This window comes from Dasypus novemcinctus, chromosome 10, assembly GCF_030445035.2.
Source record: "Dasypus novemcinctus isolate mDasNov1 chromosome 10, mDasNov1.1.hap2, whole genome shotgun sequence".
Lineage (NCBI taxonomy): Eukaryota > Metazoa > Chordata > Mammalia > Cingulata > Dasypodidae > Dasypus > Dasypus novemcinctus.
The window spans coordinates 110,864,889-110,884,323 of NC_080682.1; the positions used below are offsets into that span (position 1 = coordinate 110,864,889).

At 36.7% G+C, this 19,435-nt stretch overlaps 1 protein-coding gene across 3 annotated transcripts in view; it reads right to left on the reverse strand.

Annotated features, from left to right (window-relative positions):
• RSF1 (remodeling and spacing factor 1) overlaps positions 1-19,435 on the reverse strand; it is a 156,933-nt gene that overhangs the window by 14,595 nt on the left and 122,903 nt on the right. For all 3 annotated transcript variants that reach the window (XM_058306035.2, XM_058306034.2, XM_058306033.2), the window contains exons 9-11: positions 15,087-15,166; positions 6,778-6,832; positions 5,757-5,866 (exon numbers count right to left, since the gene is read on the reverse strand). In XM_058306035.2, the coding sequence (XP_058162018.1) occupies positions 5,757-5,866; positions 6,778-6,832; positions 15,087-15,166 (245 nt within the window). The remainder of the gene's footprint in view (positions 1-5,756; positions 5,867-6,777; positions 6,833-15,086; positions 15,167-19,435) is intronic.

A 19,435-nucleotide genomic window follows, 5' to 3' on the forward strand; every position in this document is an offset into this window, starting at 1 on the left:
CCTGCATGGCATGGCACTCCTTGCGCACATCAGCACTGTGCGTGGACCAGCTCATCACATGGGTCAGGAGGCCCTGGGTTTGAACTGCGGACCTCCCATGTGGTAGGCAGACACTCTATCCATTAAGCCAAGTCCGCTTCCCAGCTACTTATATTTAAATGAAAAATTCTCTTCCTTACAAGTCATATTTATTGAGATACAGCCATATATGAATAGTGGCCACCATACAGGACAGCACAAAAACAGAAATTTTTACGATCATGGTAAGATCTACTTGACAGATTGAAATCCAAATATTTTGCCCTATGAGTTGGGGAACTCATTAAAGCTATGAATTTGCTCTCTAGAAAATATATAAGCCCATACAATTTCAGAAGACTGTTTGAGAAATCTCATTCTATAATGTGATATATATAAGGACTCCAAAGTATCACACAGATGTATCATAACTTAGTTAAAAGAGTTTACTTCTGAATTTTTTGCATAATAAGCAATATTATGAAAAATATCCCTGTAACTATAGCTTGGCTTTTCTTTAAGACAAATTCTGGAAAAATAAAAGTCTATGTGTCCATTCATCAGGCTAGAGTTAGATATAGATAAAGCCATAAGCAAAGTAAACAGGAAAGTTTTTCCTAAGGACTTGCTGCAGATATAAAGTGGCATTTAACAATCCACGTCGAGTTACTACTTTCTTATTGAGAAACTTTATTCTCTAAAAAAAGAGATGACCACAAACTTTGAAGTTTGAAATTACATCAGTAAGAATGAGAGATCCCATTCTTCCGGAGGCCTCAAAGCCATTTTTTTTTTTTTAATAAAAAAATTTATTTATTTATTTATTTATTTATTTCTGTCCCCTTCTCCCCCGCCCCTCCACCCCGGCTGTCTGTTCTCTGTGTCTATTTGCTGTATGTTCTTCTTTGTCCGCTTCTCTTGTTGTCAGAGGCACAGGAATCTGTGTTTCTTTTTTTTGTGTCATCTTGTGTCAGCTCTCCGTGTGTGTGGCACCATTCCTGGGCAGGCTGAACTTTCTTTCGCGCTGGGTGGCTCTCCTTATGGGGCGCACTCCTTGCACATGGGGCTCCCCTATGCGGGGACACCCCTGGGTGGCAGGGCACTCCTTGCGTGTATCAGCACTGCACATGGGCCAGCTCCACACGGGTCAAGGAGGCCTGGAGTTTGAACCGCGGACCTCCCATGTGGTAGACGGACGCCCTAACCACTGGGCCAAGTCCGCTTCCCTAAGCCATTTTTAACACAGATAAGCAGTCCAATTTACATCCCAGAGGCAAAACTTCAAGTAAATGTATTCTGGACATAGCATTCCAAATCTTACTTTTATTGTTTCCAAAGAAATGGAACCCTGTGTCCACTTTTCAATCTAGACTTTTTTTTCTTTTAAAAAATTTTTATATATTCCGATCCCCTGCCCAGTTGTCTGCTCTGTGCCCATTCGCTGTGTGTTCTTCTGTGACCATTTCTATCCTTATCAGCAGCACTGTGAATCTGTGTTTCCCTTTGTTGCGTCATCTTGCTGTGTCAGCTCTCTCTGTGTGTAGCGCCATTCTTGGGCAGGCTGCACTTTCTTTCGTGCTGGGCAGCTCTCCTTACGGGGCACACTCCTTGCACGTGGGGCTCCCCTATGCAGGGGTATCTCCTTGCGCGCATCAGCACTACGCATGGGCCAGCTCCACACGGGCCAAGGAGGCCTGGGGTTTGTAACGTGGACCTCCCATGTGATAGGCGGACGTCCTATCCATTGGGCCAAGTCTGCTTCCCCAATCTAGATTTGATATTGACTTTTTTTTACAGAGATCTGTTTTGCATTGAGCCTATCAAAACACTGGTTCTTTTAATTTTTATCTAAATTCCACTCTTCTTGAGGAAACGATAAAAATTCTATCTTTTCCTTTGTTTACTGAGATACGCCACCTCTGTGAGATTCTGTCAGACTACAGGTTTGTCCCGGTGTTCTTTACTAGAAGTGATATTATTCAGGCTTAAAGGGCATGCAAATTTCTAAGACTGGAACTTTAAGGTTGAGGTTAGAATTGTTCTTCAAAGGGTTGTTTCAATTTATAATAAAAACACAAAGTGAATTTTATCACTAGGGTTTTTTAACTTGGAAAAACAAACTTATTTTCTTCTTCCTTTAATTTTAATTTGATAATGATTAAGGTCAAATATTATTTTCATTATTTATTGGTCACTTTTACTTTTTCTTTTGTAAAGCACTGGTTTGTGTCCTTTGCCCATTTTTCAGCAAGTGCGTTCATCTTTTCTTACTGATTGGTAAGCTTTTTCGGTAATAAATATTTTAATCTCTTTGTCATATGTTCCATTGACTTCTATCCAATTTATATTCCACCCTTTAACCTTTGCTTATTTTTTTAAGTTCTAAGAAAACAAAACTGACATCTTGCCCTGCTACCATTATGAGTAAGTGTGCCCGTCATTCTCCAGTCAGAGGACATACCCACTTCCCAGGTAAACAAACAAAACTAATGAAGTCTCCCTGTCTAAATTCTAGTCTCAATGTAAATGAAACCTAACTCTCACTCAAGTAACTGATCCCCTAACAAAAAGAGGTTTAAACTTTGATTTCTGCAATGTTCATGTCTAGAGATAAGTAACATTTAGAGATACCATATGAAAAAAACCTGCTTTATTTCCACCATGAAAAAACTAAATTAACTATTTTTAAAAATTCATAAGCTATTCTTTCTGAATTCTAACTCCTTTGCAAAATTCTTATGTAATTAAATTGTTTCCATTGTTGTTTCTGTCTTTGGTGTCATGTTTAAGAAATTGCTCCTCACACTAAGATTATATATCTTCCTAAGTTCTTCTGAGGAACTTGGTGGGGTATGAATGTATGAATCACACAGAACTTTATGCTAAAACATACAGTTCACCCTAAGTTCCTACATTACTGTTATCTAATATTAGAGCCAAAAGAGATTTTAGGAATGATCTGGGTTAATCCACCATTAAGATGAGGCAATGTAGGAAACGGACCACTCAAAGACACATGGACGAGAAGCAGAGTGGCTCAAACGATTGGGCTTCCATCTACCATATGGGAGGTCCAGGGTTCAATTCCTGGGGCGTCCGGGTGAAAGCAAGCTGGCCTGTGAGGCGAGCTAGCACAGCGAGATGATATGACAAAGAGACACAGAGGAGAGACAGTAAGAGACGTAGTAGACTGGGAGCTGAGGTGGCACAAGAGAATGCGCACCCCTCTCACACTCTGAAAGGTCCCAGGATTGGTGCCAGTGCCGCCTAAAGACAAGACAAGCAGACAGAGAAGAACGCACAGCAAATGGACAGAGAACAAACAACAGGGGCAGGGATGGTGGAGGAGAAGAGATAAATACATCATAAAAGAAAGACACATGGCTTTTAAGTGGCACAGCCAGGACTATAACATTAGATTTCTGACTCCCAACCAAATACACCCTCTAGTCACTTTGATGTCAACCTTTCTGTTAGAAGCAATAAGAATCTAAGAGAAATTATTAAATGTAGAGATGAAACTAATAAAACAAATTTCTGCTTCCTTTAACAACCCCAATTCCATTAGACTGAAAGGCAAGAGTCAGTTCCGCTACAATGCTTGCTTTGAAAATGTAAGCAAATTGAGCAGCACGTGAATCTCATACATGCTTATTCACAATTTCATTCATGAGAACAATGTGAGCTGCAACTCACTGAACCAAGCCAGAAAGGAATAATACACAAAATGCATACACCTCAAACAGCTTGAGCCTCAACTCATTCACATCTGATGTTAAAACTTTCTATGTTTTAATGTAATTAAAAAATAATAAATAAATATTAAAAAAAAAAAAACTTTCTATGCAGGAAGCAGATGTGACTCAACTGACAGAGCGTCCACCTACCATATAGGAGGTCCAGGGTTCAAACCCAGGGCTTCCTGGCCCGTGTGGTGAGCTGGTCCACACGCAGTGCTGCTGCGTGCAAGGAGTCCCATGTCACTCAGGGTTGTTTCTCATGTAGGGGAGCCTCACATGCAAGGAATGCGCCCCGCAAGGAGAGCCACCCCAAACAAAAAGTACAGCCCAACCAGGAGTGGCACCGCACACACAAAGAGCTGACACAGCAAGATGATGCAACAAAAAAGAGACACAGATTCCCGGTGCCACCGAGAATGCAAGCAGATACAGAACACACAACAAATGGACAGAGGAAAGCAGAAAACGGGGGTGGGGTGGGAGTGGAGAGAAATAAAATAAATCTTAAAAAAAAACCCAACTTTCTATGTGATTTCAGATAACCTGCCTTTTGTTACAGTACAATAATTTATGAACTGCAAACCAGACATCCACATTAATAGGCAAACTACAGGTCTTTTCCAAGGTAAAATGCCATATTCAGTATGGAATCTATGAGTTTCTTAACAATTTAACATATATAAATGGCACTACCATTTTTATTAGGAACTATCTTATTTTTTTTAATAGGTCACTAATGAAGTTTTCAAGTCTTGTAGCCCTATTGACATATTTCCCAAAACACCATGTCATTTTACATAGTGCGGTGAGTTTTAAAAATGCATCTACGTTGTGTGATAGCAGATGACTTGACACTTGCACTTTCCACCCATAAGACTTTGAGTTCATTTGTAACAAGGATTTTATATAGAATAGTATTTTTTATTTTTCAAAGCTTTTTTTAAAAACGAGTAAGGTGGACAGTATTCTCATATGTATGAATGAATGACTCTACCACATTTTATAACATTGTAAAAACAGTAACAGTTGACAAACTATACACAGGGGATACTTCCATGATCGCTGATGAAAATTTATAAACAAGAAACAAGCTCAACGTTGAGAGTTCTATAAAATCAACTTTGTTTTTTAATCTCCAGTTATTCAAGTTAAGAATGTTTTGCTACTGTCCAAGTAGGTTTTAGAAGCCACAGGCCAAACAATGTTCTGAAATAATTTGAGTTTGACAGGTAGTTTAGTTAAAAGGATGCCAGACCAGGAATCAATCAGAAGAGAAAGTTTTAGACCAGACTTAGCTACTAACAGAATGAACACAGGAAAATCTCTTGCACTCTTCTGGAATCTTTGGTGGTAGAAGGTAAACTAGACTGTATTTATTGATTCTTTCAATAGGCAGTTATAAAGCACTTGCTAAATTTCTCAATGATGTGCTAAGTGCAGGGGACAGGACATGTAAAACTGACATGGCCCTTATCTTCCTGCTAACAGGCTAGTGGGGCAGAGTAACATTAATCATATTACACACTACAATGGTGTCAAATGTTTTCAAAGAAAGGAACTATTTGATATGATGGCATAAAATAGGCGGAATCTGATCTAGAGAAGGTAAAATGGTGAAAATGGGAGGGATTTTCTAGGCGGAGTAAACAGCATGTACAAAAGGACTGAAAGAAGAGAATAGGGGAGAGATGGATAAGACAGAGATGAAAAGTTAAGTAGAAATCAGATATAAAGGACCTTATAGGCTTTAATAAAGCCATTGTTCTTTAGCCCAAAAGCTATGGATGACATGAGCAGTTTTATATCTGGAAAATATCACAATGGCTGCCATAAAACTCTATGACTCCAAAATTCTATGGCTCTAAGGATGCAAGGGAAGAAATAAACACTTGCTCATAATCATTATGATGGGAAAAGCATATATTTCCAGATCATGTTATCTAATTAAAAAAAACATTCTATACTCTTTTATTACAACCATTTCCACATATTTCATACCTATAACTTATACATTTCCGTGTTCTTGTTGATCTCCTTTCAAGCAAGTTTGCTTTGGATTTTTTTGAATCTTTTTTCCTTTCTTCTTGATCTTCAGAAAAATCTGGCTCCTGAGGTAAAAATATGATAATTAAGTATATAGATTTTTACTTATAACAGAATAAAGCTCCTTGGAATTAATAGTATTAACAGAGTAACGCCAAGTATACAGATTAAAAGCATATTGGTGATTCCCAAACACTTCCGTATTAAAATTCTTATACTTCTGTAAGTTTATAATCAACTGTTTTAAACAATTGTGATGAAGTTTGTCCATTGATTATCTCTTAAGCAAATAATTACATTGGACATATAGAAGATAATAGGAATGGTGAGTTTAAAAAATGGATTTAGAAAAAGAAAGCTGTATGATATTGAAGGAAGATAACTAAACAAGACAGGTTATTTAAGCTTGTGTTTTAATTAACCTGCTTGGAAAACTAAGAAAACTTCTTATTCCCAATGAACACTATGATATACCTGCACTTTCACTCATGAAATACCCTTTTTTTTAAAAAATACCCTTAGGTATAAATTAGACTAACAAATGCAACATAGTGATATCCCTTCAAAAAAACAAACTGTAAGGAAGAATACAAGTTGATGTTTTTGATAACCCCAAAGAAGGCAAATTAAAAACCAGAAATCTCCCTGAAATAGTCTTGATTTTACATATATAGCACATTACAAAGCCAAAACCAAATGACTCCATTTAGGGCAATAAAAAATGAAACATACAATCTCCCACAAAGGTATAAATTTAGTTTGGATATGCTATTACATTTTTGGACTATTTGCTTGTATATTATTTCAGTCACTGAGGGATTATGAACGACTTTTCTTTAAGATCCTTAATTTTTATTTTTAATAAAATGAATATACCATATATTGAAAACTACTCATATTACATGTTGTGGGTTAAATTTTAGAAAAAACATACCAGACATCCCCCCTTTAAAATTACTGCAAACCAGAAACTTACTTGTGGAGGAATGATGTTTTCAATACTGATACCCACATATACCAAGCGTTCCTTCCTTTAGGTAAAAAAAAACACACACACACAAAGAAAATTAGGTTTGTTAAAAATAAAATTGCTATGAAAATATCCCCTAATATGGCCAATATTAAGATTACGATTTCAGGTGGTAGCAAAGGCTAGGTCACAGACATATTACCAATTATCTAAAAAACTTAATGTAGTATTGGTAACTCTGGGGGAAGCATGAAATTTCATAGTGTATGTAAACAATAGTTTAGAAGTTATTTATAACAGGGAAATAAAACTGAAATAGACCAGGAAACTTCATGGAAAGAGTCCTAGGCTATGATTCACTGATAACTTGATTAGATGGAAAGCAACCTTGATTAAACAAATTACATCTTTGTTATACTGAAGTTTTCAGTAATTGTGCACGTGTATGCACAGGTATATACTAATAGTAATAAATATCACTATAAAACATAATTCTGTGTAATAAAACCATATCATGTTGCAGTAAATGATGCTAAGACCATTCACTTCTTGCTGTAGAAAAGGAAAAAAGTAAGGCAGGCATGTCTATGGCTCAGCACTCCAGGATACCACAATGGAGATAACTTTAGATCTGATGAAGACTTCCCTGGAAATAGCTAATGACATCTCCATAGTTTCATTTCCAAAAAATGGACTTTCGTTGATTTTTTTTTAATCTTTAAAATGATTTATTAGATGTGGCACTTAAAAGGATAATAGTCAGGAATTTTTAAAATTCACTAGTGTAATGTATTTTTAGTCAATGACCAAGAAATGCTAAGTATTTCCATAAGAAGCACTAGTTTCCAAAATCTCCTAATAAGGGAGATTATTTATGTCACATGTGGTTTTACTATGCAGTACAGTCCAATGTTACATTTTTAGCATTACTTTTAGTAATATTCCTGATCTTATACTTTTCTTTTAAACTACTGTGATGCCCATATAAGAGTACTACTAGTTATAAACATTGTTGTGCTTTCACCTTTTCTATTCTTTTACAAAGATTAACACATATTCTTTTCACCAATTCTGTACAAATTAACCCTCAGCTTTCCATTCTCTAACTTCCTTCTGTTTTTTTGCTGACCAATATTCAAATTAACTCCATGAGATTGCACATAATATTTAGTTCACTGTAGTGCAATCATACGTTATTTTCCCATTGTGTCTGGCTTGCTTCACTTAACATTGTCTTCTAGATTCATCCATGTAGTCATATGCTTTATGACTTCATTTCTTTTTACAGCTGCAGAATATTCCATTGTGTGTATACACCAGTTTGTTTATCCATTCATTGGTTGGTGGACAATGGGTTTGTTTCCATTTTTGGCACTCATGAATAACGTTGCTATGAACATCGGGGTGAAGTCTGTTCACATCTCTGCTCTCAGTTCCTCTTGATATATACCCAGTAGTGCTACTGCCGAATCTCATGGCAAATTTATATTCAACTTCTTCAGGAAGTGTCAAACAGTCTCATGGCAAATTTGTATTTGACTTCTTTAGGAAGTGCCAAACAGTCCTCCATAGGGACTGTTACCATTCCACATCCCCACCAACAGTGAAATATTGTTCCCATCTCTCCACATCCTCTCCAACACTGTAGTTCTCTGTCTTTTTAATAGTGGCCATTCTAATAGGTGGGAAATGATATCTCATTGTAACATTGATTTGCATTTCAGAATTTTCTAAATATAGGAGTATGTCATCTGCAAATAGTAAGTTTTACTGCCTCTTTTCCTATTTGGATGTATTTCATTTTATTTTAATTTCTCATCTAATTGCTCTAGTTAGAACTTCTAGTACAATGCTGAATAACTATGGTGACAGTAGGCATCCTTGTCTTGTGTGTCATTTTAGAGGGCAAGCTTTCACCCTTTCCCCATTATGATTTTGGCTGTCGGTTTTTTATATATGCCCTTTATCAAATTGAGAAATTTTTCTTCAATTCCTGTCTTTCAAACTTTTATCAAGGAAGGATGCTAGATTTTGCAGAATGCCTTTTCTGCATTGATTGAGATGATCATGTGTTTTTTTCCCTTTAATTTGTTAATGTGGTGTATTATGTTTAATTGATTTTCTTATGTTGAACCACCCCTGCATACCAGGAATAAATCCCACTTGGTTGGGGTGTATAATTATTATTATTATTTTTTAAACATTTATTTTTTATTTTTTCTCCCCACCCCCCGCCCTCCCTCCCCGGTTGTCTGTTCTCTGTGTCTATTTGCTGTGTCTTCTTTGTCGGCTTCTGTTGTTGTCAGCGGCACGGGGATCTGTTTCTTTTCATTGCGTCATCTTGTGTCAGCTCTCCGTGTGTGCAGCGCCATTCCTGGGCAGGCTGCACTTCCTTTCGCGCTGGGCGGCTCTCCTTATGGGGTACACTCCTTGCGCGTGGCACTCCCCTACACGGGGGACACCCCTGCGTGGCACGGCACTCCTTGCTCACATAAGCACTGCCCATGGGCCAGCTCCACACGGGTTAAGGAGGCCCGGGGTTTGAACCACCGACCTCCCATGTGGTAGACGGACGCCGTAACCACTGGGCCAAGTCCGTCACCTATATAATTCTTTATAATATGCTGTTGGATTATATTTGCAAGTATATTGTTGAGAATTTCTGCATTTATGTCCATTAGAGAGATTAGTCTGTAATTTACTTTTTTTGTAATATCTTTATCTGGATTTGGTATGAGGGGGACACTGGTTTCATAAAACGTGTTAGGTAATTTTCCCTCTTCATCAATTTTTTTGGGCGAGTTTAAACAGGATTAGTGTTAATTCTTCCTGAAATGCTTGGTAGAATTCACCTGTAAAGTCATCTGGTCCCAAACTTTTCTTTCTTGGGTGATTTTAATGACTGATTCAGTCTCTTTAAATGTGACTGGGTTGTTGAGTTCTTGTATTTCTTGTATAGTCAATGTAGGTTGTGTGTGGGATTCCAGGAATTTGTCATCTCATCTAGGTTGTCTGGTTTGTTGGCATATAGTTCCCATATCCTTAGGATCTCCTTTTTATTTCCGTGGGGTCAGTCATAACTTCCCCCTTTTATTTCTGATTTTAATTATATGCATATTCTGTTTTTGTTAATCTAGCTAAAGTTTTGTCAATTTTATTGTCTCAAAGAACCACCTTTTGATTTTGCTGATTTTCTCTATTCTTTTTGTTCTCCATTTCATTTATTTCTGCTCTTATCTTTATTCTTTCTTTCTTCTGGTTAACTGTTGTTGTTGCTCTAGTTTCTCCAGCTGTTCAGTTAGATCTCTAATTTAGCTCTTTCTTCTTTTTTAATATAGGGGTTAGAGGCATAAATTTCCCTCTCAGCACTGACTTCGCTGTATCCCTGAAGTTTTGATAGGTTAGTTGTGTTCTCGTGTTCAATTGTCTCAACATATTTACTAATTTCACTTCCAATTTCTTCTTTGACCCACTGATTATTTAGGAGCGTGTTATTCAGCCTCTACGATTTATAGTTTTAACTATTTTCTACTTACTATTGATTTCCAGTTTCATTCCATTATGATATGAAAAAGTGCTTTGTATAATTTCAGTCTTTTTATATTTATTGAGACCTGCCTTATGACCTAACATGGTCTATCCTGGAGAAAGATCCATGAGTGCTTGAGGAGAATGTAAAACCACTGAGTTTTGGTACAAAGTTCTGTGTATGTCTGTTAGCTCCAGCTCGTTTTATCATATTGCTCAGATTCTCTGTTTCCTTGTTGAACTTCTTTTGAGTTGTTCTAACTAATGAACAATTCTTGTGGTAACATGGAGTTATGTACCCCAGAAAATCTTAATCTACTCCTATGGGTGTGAACCTATTGTAAATAGGACCTTTTGATGAAGCTACTTCAGGTAAGGTGTGGCCTAACTCAAGGAGGATGGATCTTAACCCTATGACTGGAGTCCTTAGGGAGAGGGTCAGAGAGAGAGAGAGAAACCACAGGGAGCAGCCCAGCCAGAAGTCAACAGAACCTGGAAGAGAAAGGGGAAAATGCCACCACGTGCTGACATATGATGGAAAAGTCAAGGAGCAAGGATTAACAGTCCCAGTCCCAGAATGCCAAAGCCTTCAGGGAAAAAGCATCGCCTTGCTGAATTCTAAATTTTCGACTTCTAGCTTCAAAACTGTGAGGCAATAAATTCCAGTTGTTTAAACCCTTTGTATAGTATTTGTTTTAGTAGCTAGGCAATTAATATAACCCTTTTAAAAATAATGTGTCTCCTCCAATTTTTTGGAAAATATTTTCATTATTTTAAAAACTATGTTGACTGGTTGAAAACTTACCTTTTCAATAAAAAATTTACATTTTGCTTGATTTCTTTTAAAACAAATCAATTTTATTGATATATAATGACACATACCATTATCCAAAGTGTACAATCAATGGTATTTGGTATAATCACATGAATGGCTGTTTTTTTTTAATCCATTCTGTCAGCCTGAATCTTTTGATTGGGGAGTTGACTCCATTCACATTCAATGATATTACTGTAATTGCATTTTTAAAAAAAGATTCTTATTTTATTTTATTTATCCTCCCTCCCTTCATTATCTGCTCTCTGTGTCCATTCACTGTGTGTTCTTCTGTATCTGTTTGTGTTATCATTGGGCAGCTCTGGGAATCGATCATGGGACCTTCTGGAGTGAGAGAGAGGCAATCATTCTCTTGCACCACCTCAGCTCCCTGGTCTGCTGCATCTCCTATTGTCTCTCCTCTGTGTTTCTTTTTGTTGCATCATCTTGCTGTATCAGTTCTCCACATGGGCCAGCATTCTGCGTGGGCCAGTTCACCACATAGGCCAGCTTGCATTTACCAGGAGGCCCTGGTATCGAACCCTGTACCTCCTATATGGTAGATGGGAGCCCAACTGCTTGAGCCACATCTGCTTCCCTGTAAATGCATTTTATTCTTTGGTTTTCCTATGTCAATAGTTTGTTCTTGTCTGTCTTTTTACTCTTTTGGTGATCCTTTCTGCTATTCTTGTCTTCTGTACTCCCATCCAAGCCTCTCTCTCTTGTCTTTTTCTTTCAGGTCATGAGACTCCCTTTAATATTTCCTGCAAAGGCAGATTCTTTTCTACAAACTCTCTTAGTTTCTGTTTGTTTGTGAATATTTTATATTCACCTTAATATGTGAAGGATAATTTTGCTGGATAAAGAATTCAGTGACCTAGTTTTATTCCAGCCTCCATGGTTTCTGATGAGAAATCAGCACTTAGTCTTACTGGGTGTCCCTTGTAGGTATTTGCCTGCTTCTCCTTTGCTGCTCTCAGAATTCTCCTTACCTTTGACATTTGACATAATGTAGTAGTATGTGTTTTGGAGTAGGTCTATTCTCATTTATCCTGATTGGGGTACATTGTGCTTCTTGGACATGTAAGTTCATTTGTTCATGAGAGTTGGGAAATTTCCAACCATTATTTCCTCAAATACTATTTCTGCCCCTTTCCCCTTCTCAAACTCCCATTTCATGTATGTTGTTGCATTTTGTGTTATCAATCAATTCCCTGAGCTCCTGCTCAATTTTTTCCATTCCTTTCTCTGTTCTTTTCTCTCTTCTGTTTCAGCTCTTCTGTCTTCTGTATCAATTATTCTTTCTTCTATCATTTTGAGCCTGCTGTTGTATGTCTCTAATGAGATTTTTCGCTCACCTATAAGTCTTTCATTCCCATGGGCTCTTGTTACTTTTCTATTCAGGTTTTCAAATTCTTCTTCGGGCTCGCTCAGTGTCTTCTTGATGTCCTTTATCTCTTTAGCCATATTGTCTTTCAACTCATTTGATTTTGGAAATTAGTGTGCACCTCAGCAATTAGTCGTCTCAAATCCTGGATCCCTTCTGGGACTTTGATATATTCTTTTTCTTCGGTCATTTTTCCATTTTCTTAGTATGGCTCATAATTTTTTGCTGCTGTCTAGGCATCTGAATAGCATGGTGAGTTTACTCAGATGTTCAATTTCTCTCTCTTGTAGGGATTTAGTGGTGAATGGCTGTGTGTTACTGCTGTTCTTTGATTATTGGTTAAACAATTTCTGGGTCTGTAGGATTGTCCCAGTTAGTTGCTCAAATCTGGGCCCTGGACCCAGTAATGGGTTGAAGACCTGCTTCCTAGGGCCTTGAGGAGGGAGGCCTTTATAGGCCAGAAAAAGCCTCTCTTTTTGCTGCAACATTAACTGGATCAATTTATTTTTAATTTCTTCATGAGCATTTCATTTGTCTACTATCAGATGGCACTCTTTGGCAGACCCCTCAGTTCAAAGCCTGGTTGGAGTGTGATGTGACAGAGGATTCTGCCTGGAGGACAAAATCCTCATCATTCAAGCTTTCTCAGAGGCAGTTCTCTAACCTTTGCTGGCAACCAGCTCCCTTTTACCTGGTCAGAAGCAATTCTACTCCCCTCTGCATCCTCAGCAACCAGTCCTGATCAGTAGAGAGGGGGACTGAGAACGTTGCCTTTGGTGATTCCCCAGGCAAACAATGGTGTGGCCCCACCTGGCCTGGAAGGGCTCCTGGGACCAAATTTGTGGGTCAAAAGCTGAGTCAGCCTTACTCTGTGACCCTTTCTCTCCCTTTTCCTGGGGAGGTGCATGTCTGGGCCCCCTTTGTCTATAGCTGCTGGTACCAAGGCCTGAGAATTCAAAAGTGTCCACAGTGTAGGGTAAGATGCCATCAGTTTTAGCAGCAGCTTTTAAATCACTGTTTTGCTGTTGTGATGCTTTCCTTTGCCCCTCTCACTTCTGGGCAATGTCCAGCCTTCCCCTGGTGTCCTAAACCCTAGAAGATTTTTCCCAGGCTATTCTTGCCCATCCTTTAGATATTTTTCTGGGAGAGAATAGAGTCTCATGCCTTTCTTACATCTTACTGGATGTTTTTCACTTTTGTTGATTTTAATTCAATAGATTTTATACAGCATATAGCGATAAACAACAGGTGCTGTCTTTGGTTCTAAGTTAATTCAATTCAATAAGTTGCTCAATAAATGTTGGTTACATGTTGGTTAAATGCACAAAAAATGGGAAAGATGCTCTGGTGCTATGATGGAAGGAATAAATAAGGTTCTAAGCTGCTAGAACAGGTGCAAGAGATGTCAATTCACAGAAATAAAGAATGAATAAAGATGCTCATTTTTTTAAAATGGGTGAAGTCAGAGAATTTAGTTAAACTATTTTACAAACACATGCATTTTGCCATTTAGTGCTCCAAATATTCATATTATATATACACACATATATACATATATATACACACATACATACACACACACACACATTTTAGGATCTATAAATAACAAAAGCTTTATTAACCAGATTACTGGTGAGAATTAGCAAACAACAACAACAAATCAGTTAACTGGTTTTGGGCCAGGTTAGTTTCCCTATAACAAAAACTTTGCTCTACTATCTATCACCCAATCACATCTAGGACTCAGTGTGTGAGCTAATGTCACAATTACAGATATCCTCTTAAAGGGTGACTTTTAAGGAAAGAGGATCCCATGAATTAGAGAGAAAACAAAGGAACTAGTAAATGGGAGACCAAAGGCATAATCAAAGAGTGAAATATATATTAACTTATAAGGTTGATTTTGAGCACCTTTTAAAATATCAGGCCATATTCTAGTCTAACCTCCTCCAAGAAGCCTTCTTCAACTGCGTGAGATCATACTACAATGGCTTACTGAAAAGGGAACACAGCAGGACACAGTTCAGCATTTAAACTCTTTATTTCACAAGGAATGGTTCAGCCCACACAAATAAATGGATAACTAAATTGTGAAAAGCTCTTAAAGTTTCTTGTATTCTCTATAATATTTAGGTAAGAAAGTACAGAACTTTCAAAACACTTAAGATAAGAGGCTGGCAAACTTTTCACCTAAAGGGATAGATAATATTTTAGGCATGGCGGGTAATAATAGTTGTTCTTGTAATTATTCAACTCTGCCATTTTAGCACAAAAGCAGGCATAGACAATATGAAATGAATGAGTATGGATGTATTCCAATAAAATTTTCTGAAAAATGAAATGTAAATGCCACGTAACAGTATTCTTGTTTTTATTTTTTCCCCAACTGTTAGAAACTGTGAAAAACATTCCTAGTTCATGGGCCATAGAAAAACAAGCAGCAGGCCTGATCTGGTCCACAAACCATACCTTGCCAACTTCCACTTTAAGGGGATAAATTAATCTTTTAAGTGGAGAATTATCGCAAGACAATTCTGCTGTCAAATTCCCAAGCAAATGTGAATGCTAACATACATATTGTAATACCTTCGTTCGGCACGCTCCTTCTTCTTTAAGGCAACATCTAAATCCTGCAACTGTTCTTCTAATTTCTCACATAGCAGTTTCTGAAGGAGTAAAATAGATGGATATCATTTTTCCTTCTGAAAAAACACCTTTTCACAATCATTTATCACTTACATATTAAGCTCACAATATTGCACTTAAAGCTAAGCAGGGCCCTGACAATGAGAAAACACTGATATTTTCCTTATGTTTAGATTAAGAGGTTTATCAGTATCCAATCACCTGAAGATAGGCAAAACATCTTTGAAATGGAGCACACATTAGAGAAACTTACAGTCTTATCAGAAAATCCACACTGTGTGCCTGTCCAGCTGACAGTGTTTACTAGACAATGGAGATAAAATGAATAAATTCTTAGAAACACCTGAAAAACTGACACTGATCCTAGAAGAAATAGAAGACCTCAACACAACAATCTCAAGAGAAGAGCTTGAAAAAGTCTTCAAAAACCTCTCCAAAATGAAATGCCCATGACCAGGTGGCTTGACAGGTAGATTCTACCAATCATTCAAATATGACCTAATACTGATCTTGCTCAAGCTCTTCCAAAATACTGAACAAGGAGGACCACTACCAAACTCATTCTTGAAGCCAACATCACCCTAATACCCAAACTGGATAAAGATACTATGAAACAATAAAACCTCAGACCAATTTCTCTAATGAATATAGATGCAAAAATCCTAATAAAATACTTACGAACCAAATCCAAAAGCACATTAAAAGAATTATATACCACAATCAAGTGGGATTTATCCCAGATATGAAAGTGTGGTTCAACACAAGAAAATCAATTAGTGTAATAAACTACATTAATAAATTGAAGAAGAAAAAAAATCACAACCTCTTGATTGACACAGAAAAGGCATTTGATAAAATACAACATTCTTTCTTGATAAAAATACTCCAAAAGATAGGAATAGAAGAAAGCTATCTCAATATGGTAAAGTACATATATGAAAAACCTACAACTAGCATTGTACTTAATGGTGAAGGACTGAAAGCTTTCCCACTGAAACTGGGAACAAGACAAGGATGCCCACTGTCACCACTACTATTTAATATTCTGCTTTAACTTTTAGCTAGAGCAATTAGGCAAGAAGAATAAAAGGCATCCAAATTGGAAAAGAAGAAGTAAAACTTGCACTATTCACTGATGATATGATCCTGTATCTAGAAAAAGATCCACAACAAAGCTACTAGAACTATAGACAAGTTCACCAAAGTGGTGGGATATAAGATTAATATGCAAAAATTGGTAGGGTTTCTATACACTAAAGATGAGCTGAGAAGGAATTTAGAAAAAAAATCCACTTATAATAGTAACAAAAAGAATCAAATATTTAGGAATAAACTTAGCAAGGACATAAAGGTCCTGTATTCAGAAAACTACAAAACATTACTAAAAGAAACCAAAGAAAATCTAAATAATTGGAAGGACACTCCATGTTCATGGATTGGGAAGATGAAATATTGTTGTCAATTCTACCCAAACTGATTTACAGTTTCAATGCAATCCCAATAAAAATCCCAACTGCCTTTTTTTGGGCAGAAATGGAAAAGCCAATAATCAAATTTATTTGGAAGGGTAAAGGGCCCCGAATAGCCAAAAAAGTTTATAAAAAGGATGAATTTGAAGGATTTTCACTTCCTGACTTTAAATCATACTACTTGCTACAGTGGTAAAAACAGCATGGTAATGGCATAAAGACAGACATATTGACCAATAGAACTGAACTGAGAACTGAGAAACAGACCCTCACATCTATGGTCAAGTGATTTGTGACAAGGGTATCTAACTCACTCAGCTGCACCTGAACGCCTATTCAACAAATGGTGCTGGGAACTGGATTTCCACATCTAAAAGAAAGAAAGAGGACCCCTATCTCACACCTTACATAAAAATTTACTTAAAAAAAAAAGGATCAGGGCCCTAAATTTAAAAGCTACAACCATAAACCTCCTAGAAGGAAATGCAGGGAAACATCTTCAATCTCTTGTGGTATGCGGCTGTTTCTTAAACCTTATACCCAAAGCACAAAATAATGAGAGGAAAAAGAGATAAATGGGATCTCCTCAAAATTAAACACTTTTGTTCTTCAAAAGACTGGTAAGAAAGTAAAAAGGCAGCCCACTCAATGGGAGTAATATTTGGAAACCACATATCACATAAGGATTTGATATCGATGTTATATAAAGAGACCACACAACTCAATGATAAAAAGACAAGCAACGCAATTAAAAAATGGGCAAAAGACTTGAATAGACATTCTTCCAAAGAGGAAATACAAATGGCCTAAAAGCACATGAAAACATGTTCAACATTTGTAGCTATTAGGGAAATGAAGATCAAAACTACAATGACATACCATTTCACACCTTATACAATGGCCAGCATTAAAAACAAAACAAATAAACAAACAAAACCGGAAAAGTGTAAGTGCTGGAGAGGATGTGGGGAAAGAGTAACATTCCCTCACCAATGGTAGGAATGTAGAATGGTGCAGCCTCTGTGGAAGAAAGTTTAGCAGTACCTCAAGAAGCTGAATATGGAACTACTGAATGATTCAGCAATCCTGTTACTAGGAATATATTCAGAAGAAATGAAAGCAAAGATATGACCTGACATTTGTACACCCATGTTCACAGCAGCATTACTCACAATTGCTAAAATATGGAAATAGCCCAAGTGTCCATCAACTGATGAATGGACAAAGAAAATATGGTATATACATACAATGGAATACTATTTAGTTGAAGAAGAAATGAAATCCAGATGCTTATGACAACATGGATGAACCTTGAGGACATGGGTAAACATAAAGGATATCATATGGAGTGAAATAAGTCAGACACAAAAGGACAACTGCTGTATGGTTTCATTAATATAAACTGAATTGAGTAAACTGACAGAGGTAAACTCTGGAGTATAGGTTACTAGGAGAGAAATTCTGGGTTAAGAATGGGAACTGATGTTTAATATACGTAGAATTTTTAATAAGGTTTATTGTAAAAGTATGGAAAAGAACATAGTTGATAGCAACACACATTGAGTACCCCTAACAGTGCTGATTTATAAATGTGATTGTGGCTGAAAGGGATAGTCTATGGACATAAATGCCAATTGAAAGGAAGCTAGAAGATAATCTAAGGACTGTATAACATAGTGATTTCAGGGTGGATGAAGACTGTGGGGAATAATATAAATATATTATTCTTTTCTAAAATGTTAAGAAATGGTGATACAAAGGAAAATTACATTAATCTAACTTACAGACAATAGTTAGCAATAATATTGTATTCTTTTTAAAGCAATGGCAAAAAAGATGTTATATTAATTCTAAGGGACAATTATAGGGAGTAAATGGGATACAGGATTCTTCCTTTTGGAGAAATGAAAACATTCTAAAATTGAATGCTCTGATGATAGCAGAACTCTATGATGAAAATGAGAGCCATTGAGTATATACTTTGAATGAATTGTACAAGGCATGAGACTGTATAATACAATGAATACTATGGTGGAAGATGGATGGTGGGAAACAGGACAAATATGAGAACATTCTCTCATGAACTAAAACAAATATGCAGTAATAATACAGGATATTAATAACTGTGTGAGATTGGGGGATAAATACACCAAACGTAAGAAGATATTGGCTATAGTTAGTAGCAATATTTTGATGATGCTCTTTCACAGTTTGTAACAAGTATTTCACAACAATGCAACAGGTTGGTGGTGGGGTGATGAATGGGAACCCTATATACAGCTTTGTTTCAGAAGTTCACAACTTTTACTACACACTTACTGTTTATGTATGTGCATATATGAATGATATACTAGTGCTTAATTAAAAAGACAAAATAGTATTTTAACATGTATGCATACATATATATACATACACACACACATATTTAACAATTGTAATCTTAAAGCTAGTTTAAGTCCACTTCATTGAGAAATACCTAAAGCCCATCATTTCAAAAACAAAATAGGGATGTTAAGATTGGGCTTCATGACAGAAAGTATTCCTTAGGCACAGTGGCACAGACACAACCTATTCTTCAGCTTCCAAAAGAAATTGAGCTGAATCATGTTCTAAGAGAAACACAATCCATGTTTCTCCAAACCTTGATAATACCACTTATAAAATGCTGACAAACAGAAGGCATGTAGAAAGGAAAAAAGAGGATGAAACAAGGAGGTGACAGGAAGAAACATTTCTTTTCTTGTATATAAATTTGGGGCTGTTTGTGTTTATAATAAATGTGAGAAAAATATATTAGAGATTATAGCTTTACAAATATTA